The 18,615-nt window shown below is 38.0% G+C and overlaps 1 protein-coding gene across 4 annotated transcripts in view; it reads left to right on the forward strand.

Annotated features, from left to right (window-relative positions):
- The window catches only part of Pi3K59F (phosphatidylinositol 3-kinase 59F), a 349,960-nt gene that overhangs the window by 31,663 nt on the left and 299,682 nt on the right, over positions 1-18,615 (forward strand). For all 4 annotated transcript variants that reach the window (XR_016547875.1, XM_090388562.1, XM_090388556.1 and 1 more), the window contains exons 3-4: positions 8,686-8,829; positions 12,277-12,400. Coding sequence is in view for 3 of the 4 variants with exons in the window: in XM_090388562.1 (XP_090244688.1) it covers positions 8,686-8,829; positions 12,277-12,400 (268 nt within the window). In the remaining variant the exon portion in view is untranslated. The remainder of the gene's footprint in view (positions 1-8,685; positions 8,830-12,276; positions 12,401-18,615) is intronic.

Below are 18,615 nucleotides of genomic sequence, written 5' to 3' on the forward strand. Positions count from 1 at the left end.
TCACCAAGCCATTCGCCCCAAATGTTTGTCTAGTTCTGCCTTGAATTTATTTAAGCTATCAAATTCTACAATGACAGATGAAAGTTTGTTCCAACAATCAACCACCCGCTGGCTAAAGGCAAAATTTCCATTCATTTATCCTACAACTGTCTTTCCTCAATTTGAATTTATTTCCCCTCAGGTGATTAATCTGGGCAAGAGGAGGAATTCCATCAGCATTGAGCTTTCTCAAACCATTCAAGGCCTAATATATACCTCTATCAGATCACCTCACAGGTGCTTAGTCTCCAGACACTGTAATTTGCAAAACTTAAGCCTTTCTTCATAAGAGCAACCCTTTCTTCTATTCATTAATCTTGTTGCCCTTTGTACTCATTCTAGCAGCTCTACATCATTCTTAAAATGAGGCCTCCAGATTTGTATATATATTGTACTGAAGGTTTGGCCTGACCATTGCCTTATACAAGGAGCTAATCACCTCCTTATCCCTGCTAGAAAAATTCCTGTATATCATTGACAAGACCATGAGCTACTCTTGCAGACCATCTGCACTGCTCAGAAAACTTCATGTCTACCTGCACAATTACCCCCAGGTCCTCTTCACTCTCTACCACTGTCAGTGTAGTACCACACAGTTGATACGCTACTCTGGGGTTACTGCTTCCCATATGCAGTACTTTACATTTGTCAATGTTAAACTTCAGTTGCCACATCTCAGCCCATCTGCTCAACTATTCTAGATCCTGTTGCATGTAGCGTACTGTCATTAACAACATTAACTTATACATTTAGCCTGATATATACCCTCATCAATATCATTAATAAATACAGAAAATAACAATGGACCGAACACTGAACTCTGGGAAATAACATTAGTCCACGAAGAGCAGTGTCCATCGATTACCACTCTCTTCTCCCACTCAACCTTCCCTGTATCCATACCAGCAATTTACCCTTAATACCATACTGTTCTAATTTGTACAGTAGGCTTCCATGTGTGACAGTATCAAAAACTTTTTTGATATGATATCAAAATTATTTTTTGTATCCAGTTCTTTTGTGACCACATCATAGTATCCAATCAAATTGGTCAGACAAGACTTCCCCTTAACAAACCCATGCTGTGTCTGAACTGTAACTGAAGTCTTGTTTAGGTGATCCTGCAGTGCTTCTTTAACCAGTGCCTCCATTAATTTTCCTGGAACAGAAGTTAAACTAAGAGGTCTGTAATTACTTCTGTCACTCTTTGATTCTCCTTTGTGAATTGGGGTCACATTTTCACATCTCCAAGCCATGGGGACCTCACCTGAGTCCAAGGAAGCTCTCTTAATTATAGCTAAAGGTTTGCTTACTTCCTTTGCTGCCTCCTTTAATATAACTGGATAGATACCATCTACCCGAGATGCCTTTCTTATGTTTAACTTTAACAATTTCTCCTCCACTTTGCTTTCAGTTATTACTAAATAATTTAGCTTTCTGCCAGAGTTTAATAAACCTCTGGCATTCCCATTCCTGAATAACTCCTCATGTAAATGTAGATTCAAAATACTCATTGTTTGTCAGCTAGCTGAGCAGAATCATCAACAATTGAACTATCGATATCATTTGACATTTTCTTGTTTTACCGGAAATGTACTTACAGCTCAAGCTAACTTGTAAAAGTACTAATCAGAGAGAGAAACAGCTCTATAACACGATATACCTTGTTATTTGTGCAAGTAAAACTAAAGTTATCCCAAAAAAAAAATGTAATTTTGCAGTTAACGTTGTTTGACACTAAACCCATTTCAACAAAGAAATCTAGTGTATTTCCACTAGTTTCAAAATTCGATATTATTAAGTTATCTTGAAAAATATTGTCTAGAATATATCAATTCTTGTATGGAAACAGATTCCGATGATGAATATATCGGCGACGGAGAAACTATTAATCAGGGCAATGCTCTAAAAGAAGCCATAGGAAAAATCAATTCATAGGTTTCTTGAGGAACCTGAAGAAATAATATCAGATCCGAAGGCACTGAAGGCCAAATTTTCAGTATTTGAGGCAACCAATAAAAAAACAAAGAATTTAGATTTATTATTTAATGCCCTGAAAATGACAAAACCAAGTTCAGTAGCCAGTGAGAGAGTATTTTCTGTTTCAGACAATTTTGTATCTAGAATAAGAACAAGATTAAGTAATCATTCAGTGGACATTTTGTTTTTTGAAATCATATTTCCTGAAGAAAAATACTAAATGAAATAAAAATTTATAATTTATATTTTGTACGGATTTTAGTTATTTTAGTTTTTTTATTTGGTTTTGTGTGGAGTATATTTTATTTTGTTATATTTTTGTAGTTCCATAAATATTAGATAAATTGAAAGATTGTACGGATTTTAGTTATTTTAATTTTTTAAAATTTATTTGGTTTTGTTTAGAGTATATTTCATTTTGTTATATTTTTGTAGTTCCATAAATATTAAATAAACTGAAAAATTTTAAAATAAGTATAAATTTTTTTATTGTTTTAATTATATACAAGGTGTCTCAAAAATATTGGTACAAACGTTTAGGGGAGGTAGGTAACATTTAAAGGAATGTGAATCGCATAGGAACCCATAACTGGAAACGTCACCGTAAGTCGGTACACGCCGCGCTGTTCATCAGTTCGCGAGAGGGAAAATTTCTGGTTTACTTATTCAAGCAGTAGTCGCCGCATGAAGAGCATGCATCGATATACCAACTGTGAGCTGGCAGACATGCACCTAGTGTATGGATTAGCAGAGGGCAATGGACGAGCCGCTCAATGAATTTATGGAGAACGCATCCCAGACAGACATGTACCGGATCACCATTTGTTTGGGCGTGTGCATCAAAATTTGTGCGATTATGGGTCATTTAGAGGTAACAGGAGTAGTGCGGGCAGACCACGTTCGACGCAAACTTCTGCCATGGAAGAAAGTGTTTTGAATGCCGTCCAGAATAATCCTACTACCAGCACATGTGCCGTTGCCTCTGCCTTAGGAGTGTCTTGTTGCATTGTACAGCGTGTCTGGCACGACGATTCCTTACACCCCTTTCATCTCCAAAGGGTTCAGTTACTGCCCCCCAAGATCATCCTGCATGTGTGGCTTTTGTGCAGTGGTTTCTCCAAGAAAGTGTTTGAGACTTGAATTTTCCATCCTATGTTTTGTTCACGGATGAGGCTTATTTCACTCGGGAAGGCTTATTCAATCGGCACAATGCTCATGTGTGGGCTCACGACAACCCACATGGTGTGTGCCCCCATGTGGCACAACATCGCTTTGCAATAAATGTGTGGGCAGGTATTGTCGGTGACAGCTTAGTCGGCCCATACCTGTTACCATCCCGCATGAACTCTGCTAAATATCGGATCTTTCTTGAACAAGTTCTACCAGGGTTACTTGACGATGTTCCAGCAAATGTGAGATGCAACATTTGGTTTCAACATGACTGGGCGCCTGCCCATTATGGAAGGTGTGTTCGTGACCATTTGAACAGGTGTTTTGGGCGTCGATGGATTGGCCGTGGTGGACCCGTAGCCTGGCCCCCGCGTTCACCTGATTTATCGAGCCTTGATTTCTTTCTGTGGGGGGCCTTCAAATCTATCGTGTATGAGTCGCCTGTGGAGACAGAAATGGATCTCGTGGCGAGACTCGTCTGCGCTGCTGCTACTGTCAAAGAAACTCCAGGTGTGTTCGACCGTGTCTGCCAATCTATGCTGTGTCGGTGTCATGCATCATCGTGTCTCATGGTGGAACCTTCGAGCATCTGTTGTAACATCATGAAATGCATCCATCTCATACTCCATTGTTAATATCATGTCAAATAAATGTTTTCCACTAATTACTGTCTTGTGTCATTTCTGCTTCTTGTGCCTCTGCTACTACTTTCCCTGTGAAGTTTCCGGTTATGGGTTCCAATGCGATTCACATTCCTTTAGATGTTACCTACCTCCCCTAAACGTTTGTACCAATATTTTTGAGACGCCCTGTGTGTGTGTATATATATATATTTTTTTTTTTTTTTTTTGTAAAAATTCGAAAACCGGTTTAACGTTTTTTTTTTTTTTTTTTTTTTTGAAATACTGGAATTCAAAAGTCGTTTTTTATATAAACCCTAGTGGTTAATGACAATAAATTAGGTTATGATACCCAACAAGACCTGGCTAAATTAGGTAGATGGGCTATAAAGTGGCGGTGGAATTTTAACATTGTAAAACGTTGTTTAATGTTGTAAAAGCATGCTGTATTTGTGTAGTGATAATTCCAGGATTGTATACCAATTGAATAGTACTGCATTGAAGGTACTTGTAAATGGGGGGGGAGAATGAGGGTAATTGTACAGTCTCGCATGAAGTTCTCTGAACAATGCCCCCAGGTTGCTAGAACAGTTCATGGAATTCTATCAATGAAATTCGGGAATTTTTCAGCTGGGACAAAGAAGTGATTATGTCCAATGGTTAGGATATATCTTGAGTACTGCATACAGGTTTGGAAGCCCCATATTAGCAAGGATGTGGCTAGGTGATAAATTCAGAATAGAGCATCTGTAGTTGTGTGAAGTAAATTAAACAAGCTTGAATTAGCATTGGCAAATATTTGCAAGAAAGCAAGCTTATACTTTGAATTTTATTTAAACTGTCAACTTCCCCAACAACAGATGGAAATTTGTTCCAACAATCAACCACTTGTTGACTAAAGACAGACTTCTGCACATCTATTATGCAAACGTCCTTCCTCAATTTCAGTATGTGACTTCTCATGTGTGTGTGTGTGTGGTATGAGCAAGAGGAAGAATCTCATCAGCATTGAGCTTGCTCAATCTATTCAAAGCCTTTAACACCTCAATCATATCACCTTTCAGGTGCCTAGCCTCTAGATGTACAATTTGCAGAACTGAAACCTTTCTTGCTAAAAGCACCCTTTGTTCCCTCAACAATCTCGCTGACCTTCTTTGTACTTGTTCCAGCAACTCTACATCCTTCCTAAAATGAGGCCTTCAGACCAATATGCATCACTCGAGATATGACCTGACCATTGCCTTATAGCAGGGATCAGCAACCTTTTTTGAGTGAAGAGCCATTTTTGATCTAATTAAAAAAAAAAAAGAGAGAGAATCCAAAGAGCCTCAGCCCAAGCTAGGAGGAGGAGGGGGGGGGGAGTTTTTTAAGAAATAGAATAGTGGGAAAGTGTTTCATTAAAAAAGTCTTTGTTGTCTTTGTGAGCTGTGTCTTTGTGAGCACATCTTAGTAACTAATTAAATTGTCAAACAAGATTTCCCCTTAACAAACCCACGATGTGTTTGCAGTATAATTGCTGGCTTGTCTACATGATCCTATATTTCTTTTTCCAGTGATTCCATTATTTTCTCTGGAACAAGAGTTAAGCTAATGCCGACTGGGCTAGCCAGGTGGGTAAAGTGCCTGCCTGGCAACCCAAAGGTCGCGGGTTCGAATCCCGCCTCGGACTTGGATCACAGTAAAAGGCAAAAATCTTGGGAGGTGCATTATGGCCACAGAAGCTGATGTGCCAACAACCAAAAAAAAAAAAAAAAAAAAAGTTAAGCTAACAGGGCTGTAATTACTTGCATTGCCCTTTGAAGCTTTGTGAACTGTGGAGACATTCTTACATCTCCAGTCCACAGGAACCTCCCCTGAATTAAAGGATGTTGTCATAATTATGGCTAATGGTTTGTTTGCTTTCTTCACTGTCCCCCCCTTAATATAACTGGAGAGATCCCATCCACCACAGGTGCCTTATGTTTAACTTCAACAATTTCTCTTCCAGTTTCCTGTAAGTTATTACAAATTAATTTTTCTCCCTGTTAGAGCATGATAAACTTCTTGCATTCCCTTCTCAAAAGAATACCTTGTGTGAATATAGATGCAAAATACTCATTCAGTTTGTCAGTAACCTGAGCAAGATTATCAGCAGTTGAACCGACTGTGTGAATTTGATTCATCTCTTTCCTTCTAGTGTTTACATAAGTGAAGAAGGTTTTGCTTTTTCTCTTTGCATCCTTTGCCAAAGATTTCTCGTAATCTGCCTTCTCTTGCCTGTCCTCCTTTATGACTTGATTACAGACTAGCTTATATACCCTAGGTTTCTCTGTCTCTTGATAATTTATATGCATCCCATGCACCAAATGCGGAGGATGCAGAAAGGTCAGGGAATGACCACCGCATATCCCGGGAGCATTATGGCCTTAGTTGCTAATGCTCCTAAAAACCAAAATAACAACAGCAGCATCCCATGCATTTTTCTTCTTTGTCACGAGTCTCATCAGTTCATCTGACATCCATTTAGGCTTATATCTTGAAGAGTATTTCTTAGTTGTTATGAAAAGCCTAGTAGCTCCTATGATTAATTCCTTGAATGCTTCAGATTTAGATTTTGCTGATGGTAAAATCATTAGTTAGTTCCACTGTATAAAATTTAAAAACTATCTGAGACCACTGTAGTTATCTTTAAGAAAGTAAAAGCCCTTCCCTTTACCCTTGATGGTAGTTACATCTTTAAGTAAATGCCACATCAACACACTGTGATCACTACCACCTAGTGATTCTTTTATGCATAGATTCCTATTATATAAATAATCACTGCTGATAATCAGATCAAGAGCATTACTCCCTCTTGTTGCATCTCTTGCATGCTGCTGTAGAAAGCATTGAATAATTTCCCAAAAGTTTTGCTAGCCTGTAATGACCAACCCACAAGTTTCAGTCATAACTGGAAAGTTGTCAAGGTCTAAGGCAGTGAACATGCTGCTGAAGGGTAAGGTTAGCTGGAATAGGCTACCAGTAAAAGGCTCTCTGGAGTTTTACTGAGGGCATGTGACCAAAGTGAAATATTGGGGTTGTGTCTTAAAAGATTGCTTATTTTTAACTGAGCATCTATGCATACTAAAATTTTACAAAATGTTTTTGTATGCCAAGCTCTAGAGTTATTAAGTGGAGTACTCGGTCTGTTATTCAAATCTTTTTGTCCCTATACTCAATATGATTCAGGGCTTGGTGTAAAAGAATTGCAAATTTCATTATTAAAAAGTTTGTTTTGTTGCTCAGAGGCTTGCTCTTCTGTTACACCTGGGCTTGGCACCTCCGTAGCCAGGTGGGAAGGAGCAGCAGCAGTGCGTAACACACGCTTCTTGATTAGACTGGGGTTCGAGCCCGTCACCACCAAATACGGAGGATGCGGAAAGCTCAGGGAATGACCACCACATATCCCGGAGCAATATGGCCTTAGTTGCTAATGCTCCTAAAAACTAAATAATAATATAACACCTGGGCTTCTTATACAGTTTCTGTGGAGGTCTTGCAGGCAATTGCAGAAAGGCTCCTTCAGATCTTCTGGATATTTCATTTCACCTGTTCTGTGTTAGATTCTCCTTGGATAGTTCTATAGTTTGTCAGTTATGTAAAAGAAGAAAATACTAAATAATAAACTGATGAGAATATGCCAGTCAAAATGGGATGTAACAGATAAGGGAAGGGGAAAACATTAAACTACAGACTGTTGCTATGAATTTTAAACAGAAACCTTGTTTGCAATTTGGATTGTAAAGTATCTACTAAAAAATAATTAGAATATAAAATCAAATCTAAATTAAATACGAATTCATCTAAAAAGCACATACCCAAAATTTTAAAAGTGCCATCCATCCCAGTGATGATGTGTGACCTTTAATACCTCCTCATTATCTGGATTTAAATTAGGAGGATGAAAGCTATTTTCATATTTGTTGTAAGCTAAATATTCCATCTGATTGCAGAAGCAAGCTTCCTATCTATTTGCTTAAATGAATTTTAATGAAATCTTTGATTTATTATTATTACTAGCCATAAAGTGCAAGGAAGCCTGAGGCTTATGGTGCACCAGCTAAAAAAAAATTTCTGAGAGAGAGAGAGAGTCAGTCAAAAGTAAAGGAAATCACCAAGAAAGAGAAGAATGATGATATTCAGCTCAGGACTCTGGGTGTGCCAAGCCCATACTCACCAGATGTGAGCCCTTGGTTTAATCTTTCTGCCTCTACTCTGTCAGATAGTGACTGGAGGGAGTCCAAGTAGTGTGTATGTGTGTGGGGGGGGGATTGTCGAGGCCACATTATGGCAGATATGAGGTTAGCGTTGAAATGTTTCATTGACTGTTCTTTTATTATAATGCAACGTTTTAAGAGCCAGACTTGATCATTTGATATCACTTTTATAATTCAGGTATGTGTTTTTTTTTTGTTTTTTTTTGTTATCTGAATTTGTGAAAAATTTTCTCATCTAGGCTTAACTTTGTTTTAAGTAATGGACTGACTTTTATTTCATTTTTTTGATTTGTTTCTTTTATTAAATGTATTGAGCTGATGTGATTTCTTATGTATTGGTATGAGCATTCATTTTATGTTTTGTTTTATTAGTAAAGCATAAAACTGCTTTATGCTTTACTGTAGAATGCTGATATTTGTTTGAAAATTAGTTACATAGATATAATTTAAAAAATCAGAATTTATATAGTGAAAAGTATATAATATTCAATATTAACTTGTTCTTAAGTTATGACTTTAGTGTCAAAAGAGATCCATTAAGAGTTTGTAATGCCCAATGTAAATTTCTTAACCTTCACTATTATTTTCAGGTTGTCTGTAAAGGACTTTCTTTACTTTAGTCATTTTTTTTTTTTTTTTAGTTGGAATGAATGGTTGAACTTGCCCTTAAAATTTAGTGATATTCCCCGTAATGCAGTCCTTGCTCTTACTGTGTGGGATGTGTACAGTCCGCACAAGGCTATTCCAGTTGGAGGAACTACGGTTTCTATTTTTGGAAAACATGGGTAAGAACAACAGTTGACACAGTTTTGATGTTATTTAACTGATATCATTTTCATTGAAAGAAAATACCCTGTAAATTCTGTTAAAGAAAGGCACTGTACTTAGGCATCATTTGTTTTAAAATTAAAAAAATTATTAATAAGACACTTACTTTTATTTTATTTTTTAACTAAAGGTTTTAGTGTACCCTACAAAATAGAATAAAAATCCTGACACATTGTTTGTATCAATCAATGCAGAAGCTGTTACATTAGTGTTTGACAGAAGTGCCTAAGTAAGGTTTAATTCAAACTGTTGAAACAGCTTCAGTTAGTTTGCTAAGATATTTTTCTGAGAGAAAAAATAACAAATGATCCTACTTTAACCTTTTCAGGTCTCCTTTTCATTTCTTTGCACAGCAATTTATTAGTGCCTATTAGCTTTGCATTTTATCTATTTTTGTGTGCATATAACCAGTCATAGTGGCCAACTGCATTTCAGTGAACATTAGTATTGGCAGTCTTTATTAGTTTCCAATATTGATTGATGGTCCCAGGGGTTCACGTGAATCTGGAGGAGTATGGGCTTGGCATACCTAGGGTCCTGAGCTGGATATCATCATTCTTCTCTTTCTTGATGATTCCCTTCTCTCTCTCTCTCTCTCTCAGGGTTAACTCAGAAAATTTTTTTTGGCTGGTGCAGCAAAAGCTTGCTTTCTTGCATCATATGCCTCTGCTAATGCTCAAGCCTCAGGCTTCCTTGCACCATAGGGGGGGAATTCAAATAGCCAACTTCAAGCAGCACAGGTTTGTGGTGGATCATGCCAGATGGAATCAGTTCAAAGAGCAAATCATAATAAATATGCAGAACCTACACCAGGATGGTACTTGGACAAGAAATCCTGACGCTCACCAGTGTGCAGCGACCAAAGAGATTATAAATGCGGCCAATCAAGACATAAAAAAGAAAAACCCAAAACTGGGAGCAGTGCCATTGTGGTCGAGAGAGCTAGATGCTCTATGCAATCAAGTGCAAAGTAGAAGACAAGCCATCCAACAGGCAAGGCATACAGGGGTCCCCTCAGGATGTTGAAGCACTTAAGCAGCAATACTGGGAGACAAGAAATGCCTACACTGCAATGATCAGGCAGCAGAAGAAGCTGTCCTGGAAGCATCTTGTCTCCTTGGTGGAAAACCACGATTCATGGGGAACTGTGTACTGGATTACAATGAATAAGATGCCACAGGGTGAGGTTGTTACCTTGGTGAGGACATCCCAAGAACATATGGCCACCAACTGGAGAGAGACGGTTAGTACCATTTGGATGCCATATTCAAATGGTACTAACCCCCCCAAAAGACCAAAATACACCTGAACAGGGGTATACTGTTCCAACAGTTCACTCAACAACCAAAAATGACCACAACCAACTGGCACTGCACACGACTTAAACCAGAGATGAGATAAAAGGAAATTGATCTTAAAGAAAGGACAATCATACTTGACCAAACACATGGATGTGACAAACTGACCAGCACCACAAGAAAAGGACAACCAAGATATTGGAACTAAGACTAGGACTGCAGCTGATCACTGTCTAAACCATACGGTGACCCAGGCTGGACGCCAACCCCTATCCCTGGTGGGGGGAAGTGACTTTTCGTTGCTTCCCCCACCTGCCATCCAAACTCCTCTCTGGTGTGGCATGGGCATGCCACGCTGCCTAGCAGGGGTCATCTCTTCTATCGACCCCCTTACTTCTACTTCTACCCCCAGTCTTCAGTCCCCCCTCCCTCCCGCTATTATCTTTCATCTAGCGTATAGTCCCACATGTCTAAATTTAATAAAATCTAAATTTTGCCCAACCTATTAGGCCTTTCAACACCTCTCTAGCGTTCAACCCCAACCAGCGATTTCTTAACAGCAGTGTCATTGAGCATTAATGGCAATTGCTTGTAAATTTTTTTTTTTTTTTTTTTTCTAGGTCCTAGTCACTGAAATTCCAGAAAACTGGGTGGCAGGACCTGCCAGAGCAACTTGTTGTTGATACTGGGCACACTTGGCTAGCCTCCGGCGCCTCCGTAGCCAGGTGGGAAGGAGCAGCAGTGCGTAGTACATGCTTCTTGATTAGACCGGGGTTCGAACCCATCACCACCAAATACGGAGGATGCGGAAAGGTCAGGGAATGACCACCGCATATCCCGGAGCAATATGGCCTTAGTTGCTAATGCTCCTAAAAACCTAACAAACAAGCTAGCCTCCACACTGCAAGGTATGGGCAAAGTCGGGCCCCACTAGGGGCCTGGCAGCCAATAAGGTGGACAAACAATGGGAACAACACATCACACTGCACAGACACAGCCCACACACACTTTCAAGTCTCTGGTTTGACAGTGTACTGTCCTTGATACAGCGAACACACACACACACACACACACACACACACACACACACACACACACACACACACACACACACACACACACACGGAGATGGGAGAAATCCCAGGTTCCGTCTGACATGAACATACCTTATTCCCCCCCCCCCCAAAAAAAGGCAAAGGTGCTATAAAGTACTGGCGAAGTGGTGCTGTCAGTTTTTTTTGGGATCAGCATGGTGTTATAGTAACAGATTACCTTTAAAAGGACCATACCATGATGGCAAAGTATTAGTCCAGCCTCCTCCTAAAGCTACACGTTGTTATAAAAGAAAAATAACTTTAAAATAGGGAAAGCTGTCAAAAGTGTGCACCTGCTCCATGATAAAGGCCCTGTACATTCCTCGCATACTGCAGTGAGGTGTGCCCACTAACGTGGGTTTGAAATATATTGCCACATCCTGTTTATTTCCCTGACCTTGCACCCTCTGATTTCTTCCTCTTTTCTGTCCTGAAGTCCTTTCTACATGGAAAAGACTTAGCTGTTGATGATGAGGTGATTTCTGCTACTGCTGAGTCTGAGTTAGAGGATTTCTACAAAACTGGCTTTTGGTAATGTATTTCAAAGGTGGCAAAAATGACATTTTGTCTTGTGACTATGTTGATAAAAGTGTAATACATGGTATTTGTTTCAACCTTTTATCACAACTACTTCTGGGTGAATACAAATATTTTATGAATCCCATTGTATCTTATTGTGCATGCATGTATAGTATATGTTATTTTCATAACTGTTGAAAATTTTATTGTTACCCATTTTATTTTTAAATGTTGATGTGTATGGAGTTTGCTGCAGTTGAGAATAAGTTCAGAAGATTGTTTGGGGTGTAAGTTGAATTTGTGATTCAAAAATTCTTGTTTATCTTGAAAGTTTGTGAATCAGACTGTTATTATACAAAAAAACAGTTCAAAATATGATGTTCAGTTAATTTCCCCTTCATAAATTATATAGGGTATTTTAAATTTAAAGCTATATATCATTAAAAAAAATTGTTCCTGATTCTTGTTTATAAAAGGCTATTTATAACCATAGGGCAATAAGACAAGGAATGCATGATTTAAAATTATGGCCTAGTGTTCAAGCAGATGGAAATTCATCAACTTTAACACCAGGAAAATCTGATGGAACAAAGGAGCAAATGAGTCGACTTGCAAAGGTATAATTTCCTTAATTGTTATTAATTAATTTTTGATGAAAAACTTGGATTTTAAATGTTATTACTAAATCTGGTAACATCCTTGCTTTGTTAGATTGGCTGTAAATGTTTTGTATCAACATGGATTCTGTTTTCTGTTTAATCATATGCCGGAGACATTGAGTACTGATTAACATTTCTAGAATTGTGTATTCTACAACAATTATCTCAGTGTATGAAAAACAGTGAATTCATTGGTTTTCATCTGATCCTTGATAGCCATGTCTGCTGTTAGTTTCATCTGTCTCCTGCATCATCCCCAGGTGTAATGATGTCCTTAACATGTTTGTTGCCATCTATTATTTCAGAGAGCCTGTTCAAAGCATCATAATTTTTTGAATGTTGTGAAGTAACAACGTTTCATTAATTCATAAATAATAGTTGTAAAGTAAAAGTTTGGAATTCATCGCTTAAAGTGAATACTTACTTTTTGTGCTGAGCTGTAAATCAGAACAAATTTCAAAATTTGATAAAAAGTTTATTCATGTACATAAACTAACATCAACACAAGCAATGAACAAAAAAACTCCTGGCCATGTCGCCGTGATGAGTATTATTGTCTCTAGTACATGTTCTGTACTTATCAGCAATAAAGAATTTATTATTATTATTACAAAAACTGTGCCAAATCTATAAGCAAAAATCAAGCATTGCTTTGAAGACTTCAATCTGTGTGTATTTGAGTAGTTGTTAATTTCATGTGCTATTATGGCACTTGTTTTATTGACCACTTAAGAATGACTGCTGATATGCATTATAGCACAGTGCATGGGTGTCTTTTGAACTTATATATGTGATGGCACATCACTTCTAGTGCCTTTTGATGCCTATATCTGTAAAAGCAGTTAATGTGTTAAAGTATATGTGGTATCTGCTTCATGATGCACTGGTATGTCTGAATACTTCAAATATTTAGCACTATTATTGCTCTATAGATATCTTGTGATATTAGAATGTTTTCTATGTTTCTTTATAAGCCATACCAGTTTCATTTAAAATTTTTAGGGTTTAGACTGGGAATATTCAAGTGAATGGATTTCAGAAAGATATCATCAGGCCAATTGAATATCTTGTCAGTATCTTTTAATTCAGTACTTCCAGAAGAAAAGATGTTCAGATGGAGTGAAACATTCTTACAAAAGTATTGTAAGTGGTACAGCAATTCCCTGATAAAGAGAGATGCAGTCTTTCTCTCTTTCTCTCTCAAGGTTCCAAAGTGCATATGTTGCTAAAACTTTTGAGATTATGGGAAATCACAGTGATACAGCATTTTTTACATTTTGAAGATAACTTTAAAATGGTTGTCACATGTCAATTGTAAGGTTGTCTACCAGACTTAACTTATTGGTAATGCTTTGGAATGCTTCCTGATCACCTGCTGTTTAATCTTGCTACCTCTTCTGCAGCTGTGATTGGAAGGAGTCTGAATAGTATTTTTGCAGTGGCAGGGTCACTTCTGAGGCTACTGTGTTAAGTAGTTGAGTACATCATACTATTTGTATGGCATAACTATTAAAATTTTATTTCGTATTTGACACCCCCCTCATTACTTTTGCTTCACATACATCATGAATAGTTAAACTGACAGACTTATCTATTAAAAGAACTGAACTTCAATTAATTAAACAAAACTATACCTGCTACCATTTCTAATCAGTGATAACCCTTCTCATCTATCACTGATATTCCTGACCATTCTTTCTGAGATAGAGTTATTGGTTTCTTTTATCGCCACTTATCTCATTTGTTTTGATTTATTGCTTTGTAGTTCCACTTTAAAGCTGGTAGTAGTAGTAATAATGGCAAATGATGCAAGAAAGCAAACTTATATAGCAGCAACAAAAAAAAAAAACCTACAAAGTCCACCCACCCCATCCATACCCTTCAAGTATTTGTTTAGTTCTTCCTTGAATTTATTCAACCCATCCACTTCCACACCAACAGATGAAAGCCTGTTCCCACAACCAAAACATGCTGGCGGAAGGCAAATTTCTGCACATCTATTCTGCAACCATCCTTCCTCATCTTGAATTTATACCCCCTCATGTGTGTGTGTGTAGCCTCAGAAAGTGGAAGAATGCAATTAATGTTCAGCTTACTCAGTGGTGAAACCCATGTTTAGTCTCTAGAGCAAAGTTTCCGGCATCCCCCCCCCCATACTTCTCCTTCAACCCATGCACGGTACTAAGTGCTATAGGTTTTGATACCTTTCGTGTTTGGGGTTTTCATAAAAAAAAAGAAAGAAAAAAGTCCATTCAAGGCTTTTAAACATTTCAGTCAGATCTCCCACTCAGGTGCCTAGTTTCAAGACTGCAATTTGCAGAACTGAACGATTAAGTAAGAGCACCCTTTTGTTTCTTTCACCTATTCTCTGCAGATCTACATCCTTCCTAAAGTGGGTTCTTCAGACATGTATGCAGTACTCATGATGCGGCCTAACCATGGCCTTATACAATGGAATAATCACCTCCTTATCCCTGCCAGAAAAGTTTCTGTATATCATTGACAAAACTACATGAGTTGTCCCGGAAGCATGTCTGCACTGCTCAGAGAATGTCATGTCTGACTGCACAATTACCCCAGGTCTTTTCATTCTCCACTACCCTGAGTGTCGTATCGCACAATTGATAAGTTATTCAGGGGTGACAAATGGATAAGTTATCCTTGCATTTGTCAATGTTAAATTTCAGTTGCTATTTCTTAGCCCAATGACCTGATTTTCCTAGATCTTGTTGTAGTAGCTCAACCTGATGAGTGTTATTAATCACCCTACCAAACTTTGTATCATTTGCAAACTTAGAGATTAAGCCTAATATACCTTCTGCAATATCACTGATAAATATTGAAAACAACAATGGACCCAGCACTTGAACCATGGGGAACTCTACTAGTAATATTAGTATACATAGAGCAGTGCCCTTTTAACCATCCCTTTACCCATAGCAGTAACTTGTCCTTAATGCCACATTGCCCCAGTTTGTACAGCAGTGTTTTATGGCAAATAGTATCAAAAGCCTTTCTAAAATCCCAATGTATGTTGTGGAAATTATTTTTAGCATCCACTTCCTTGGTCACTGCGTCATAGTAACCTATCAGGTTGGTTATACAAGACTGCCCCTTAACAGATACATGCTGTAATTGCAGTATAATTGCATGCCTGTTCAGATGGTCCTGCATTACTTCTTTAACCAGTGATTCCATTATTTTCCCTGGTACAGATGTTAAGCTAGCAGATTTGTAATTACTCATGTTTTTGATCACCTTTTATGAATTGGGGATACATTCGCACATCTCCAGTCCATATTGACCTCAATTGAATCAAAGGATGCTCTCATAATTATGGCTAAAGGGTTGCTTACCTTTGCTGCCTCTCTTAATATAATTGGATGGATTCCATCTCCCTCAGGTGCTTTTTTTATTTCCATTTTCAACCATTTCTCCTCCACTTTCCTTTCAGTTATCACAGTCATTTAGCTCTTTGTTACATTTTGATAAACTTCTGTCATTCCTTTCCCTAACATATTGCTCATTGTGTGAATGTAGATACAAAATATCTATTCAATTTGTCCATAACCTGAGTAGGATCATCAACAGTTAACACCACAGTCATCGAGTGGCCCAATATGATTCAATCCCTTTCTTCTACTGTTAATATAACTATAGAAGTCTTTGCTGTTTTTCATTACATTCTTTGCCACAGACTTTTCATAATCTTACCTTAGCTTGCCTAACTTCCTCTGTGACTTGATTACAGACTAATTTATATCTACCATATCTTTCTGTATTGCCTGATAATTTATATGCATCCCATCCCATGCACTTTTCTTCTCTGCCATGTCTCAATAGTTCATCTGACATCCATTTAGGTCTAAGCCTTCAACAGTATTTATTCATTGGTATGAAAAGTGTAGTAGCTTCTTTGATTACTTCCCTGAATACTTCCCATTTAGAATTTGCTATTGGTAACATAATCATTTGGTTCAACTGCACAGAATTTAAAAACCGTCTGAGACCACTGTAGTTACCCTTACAAAAGCAAAAGTCTTTCCCTCTACCCTTGGGAGTAGTATATCTTTAATTAGATTCCACATTAGTACACTGTGATTGCTGCCACCCAGTGTGTCGTTTACTTGCACATCCTTGAATCATTGCTTGATAACCAGATAGTCTATTGCTTCTTCTTGTTGTCTCTCTAACATGCTGCTGTAGAAAACAGTCATCCAAGAAATCTACAAAAGTCTTGCTAGTGTGTGAGTGACCAACCACAAATTCCAGTCATCTGGAAAGTTATTATTGCTACATTTGAGTAGCAAATTAAGTTTACTTATGCATCCTCAGTGATATTTCTTGTCAGACACTTCTTAATCTATAATCTCCCCCCCCCCCCCCTCTCTCTCTCTCTCTCTCTCTCTCTCTCTCTCTCTCTCTCTCTCTCTCTCTCTCTCTCTCTCTCTCTCTCTCTCTCTCTCTCTCTCTCTCTAATCTCCTTTGGCTCAAATCTCTACCCCATTCATTTGGATTCATTTGCTGCCTTGATCCCTTGTCCAACACTGCAAATCATTTGGAACTTTATTTTCCTTCTTTGAAATTCAATATTAATCAATCTAACTTTCCTATCAGTAAAGTAATTTTATTTGGTGTTTTTTTAAAGGTTTGTAACTGGCCCACTCTATTTCTCTGTATAGCTCTTTGGTATACTCATCACAGTTGTTAGGCCTAAAACTCACTCCTCCCAATTTTGTTTTCCCAGTGCTTATATCACACCAAACTGACTCAACATTGCACTTTTCACCCAAGTCCAACTGGATGCACTGCCTTAGATTTAATATTCTTCTTAATTAAGAGCATAACCCCTCCACCTCTTCTGTCCTATCTGTCTGTCCCGTATACATTGTACTCCCCATATTCAAATTCTGCATCACTTATGTCTGAGTGAAACCATGTCTCCGCTATTCCTACAATGTCTGCATTTGACGACTTAATGAGTGCTTTAAATTCGTCAAATTTCTTTACAGTGCGCCCTGCATTAATGTACATGCAAGTATACATACATGCACATGGTCTTATTTTTATTTACCCTAACCCAGCTCATATATTAATTTGTTCCATGATGACCCATAGCAGGCCCTGAAATCCCAGACACCTTTCTTTCCAGGCTTCTGCATGTACCAACAATAGCAGTGTAAAAATCACTCTTGCCTCTAGTTGAGCTGTTATTTTGTATATCACTTCAGCCTATCACTGCCTCGATAGCATTAGCAAATATTCTTGCATCCCTTCTATTCAAGTGTATCTCGTCCCTGTAAAAACACTCTCCTGTCTACAAGCACAGACCTTGCCGATAAAAAAAAATTATACCCCACAATCTCTCACACACAATCCAAGGCTGAATTGATTGACAAGGTTCTCAACATATAATCCCTCCTATTGTGTCTAGGCAGAATTGTAGACACTTTCAAATTTAATCCTAACTCACGACTTTTTTTGTCAGCACTGCTCTGTACATATTAAGTACGTCTTCAGATCTACTCTTAATGTCATTAGTGACAATGTGTATAACAATATTACCTTTTGTGCCCTTAAAAGATATCTTCTCTGTAATATCATTAACTTTTGCCACTGGCAGACATATCTTGGTCCTATTCCATCTATCCTTCTTGTGCAACATATTTCCCGTTTCTCTGACAATGGAGTCTCCAACACTAACCACCTTCTGTGGGAACAGCACATTCTGCCTTGGAGATTGCTGTGTTGTCTGATGCACAAGTGTAAGCTCTGGTATTAAGTTGGGCATCTGATGGGCCTCTCCATTTTAATTCCTTCACAGGCATCTACACTAGTCTTCAAACTCTCATAAATGCCCATTAGAATGCTGAGCTGGCACCTAATATCTTCACACTCCCTTCACATTCCCCTTGGCTGAATCATGTCCTGTTTCAGAAAGGTCTGCAAACATTTCACAAGTTGCATATTTTTGTTAGGCTTTGATACTTTGGAGAATCGCCCCTTCACTTTTCCCTTGAGTCACGGCACTCTCGGTACTTTGTGCCCATTGCTTTGCAGCTCTAGTCTAGGGTATGCTTTGTTTGAATACAATTTAATTGATTAGCAATGAAAATTAATAAATTTATTTGATTAATTGACAATACTACATTGTTCTAAATGCAGTGATATAT

Source organism: Mastigoproctus giganteus, chromosome 2, assembly GCF_048544385.1.
Source record: "Mastigoproctus giganteus isolate SK-2022 chromosome 2, ASM4854438v1, whole genome shotgun sequence".
Classification (NCBI taxonomy): Eukaryota; Metazoa; Arthropoda; class Arachnida; order Uropygi; family Thelyphonidae; genus Mastigoproctus; species Mastigoproctus giganteus.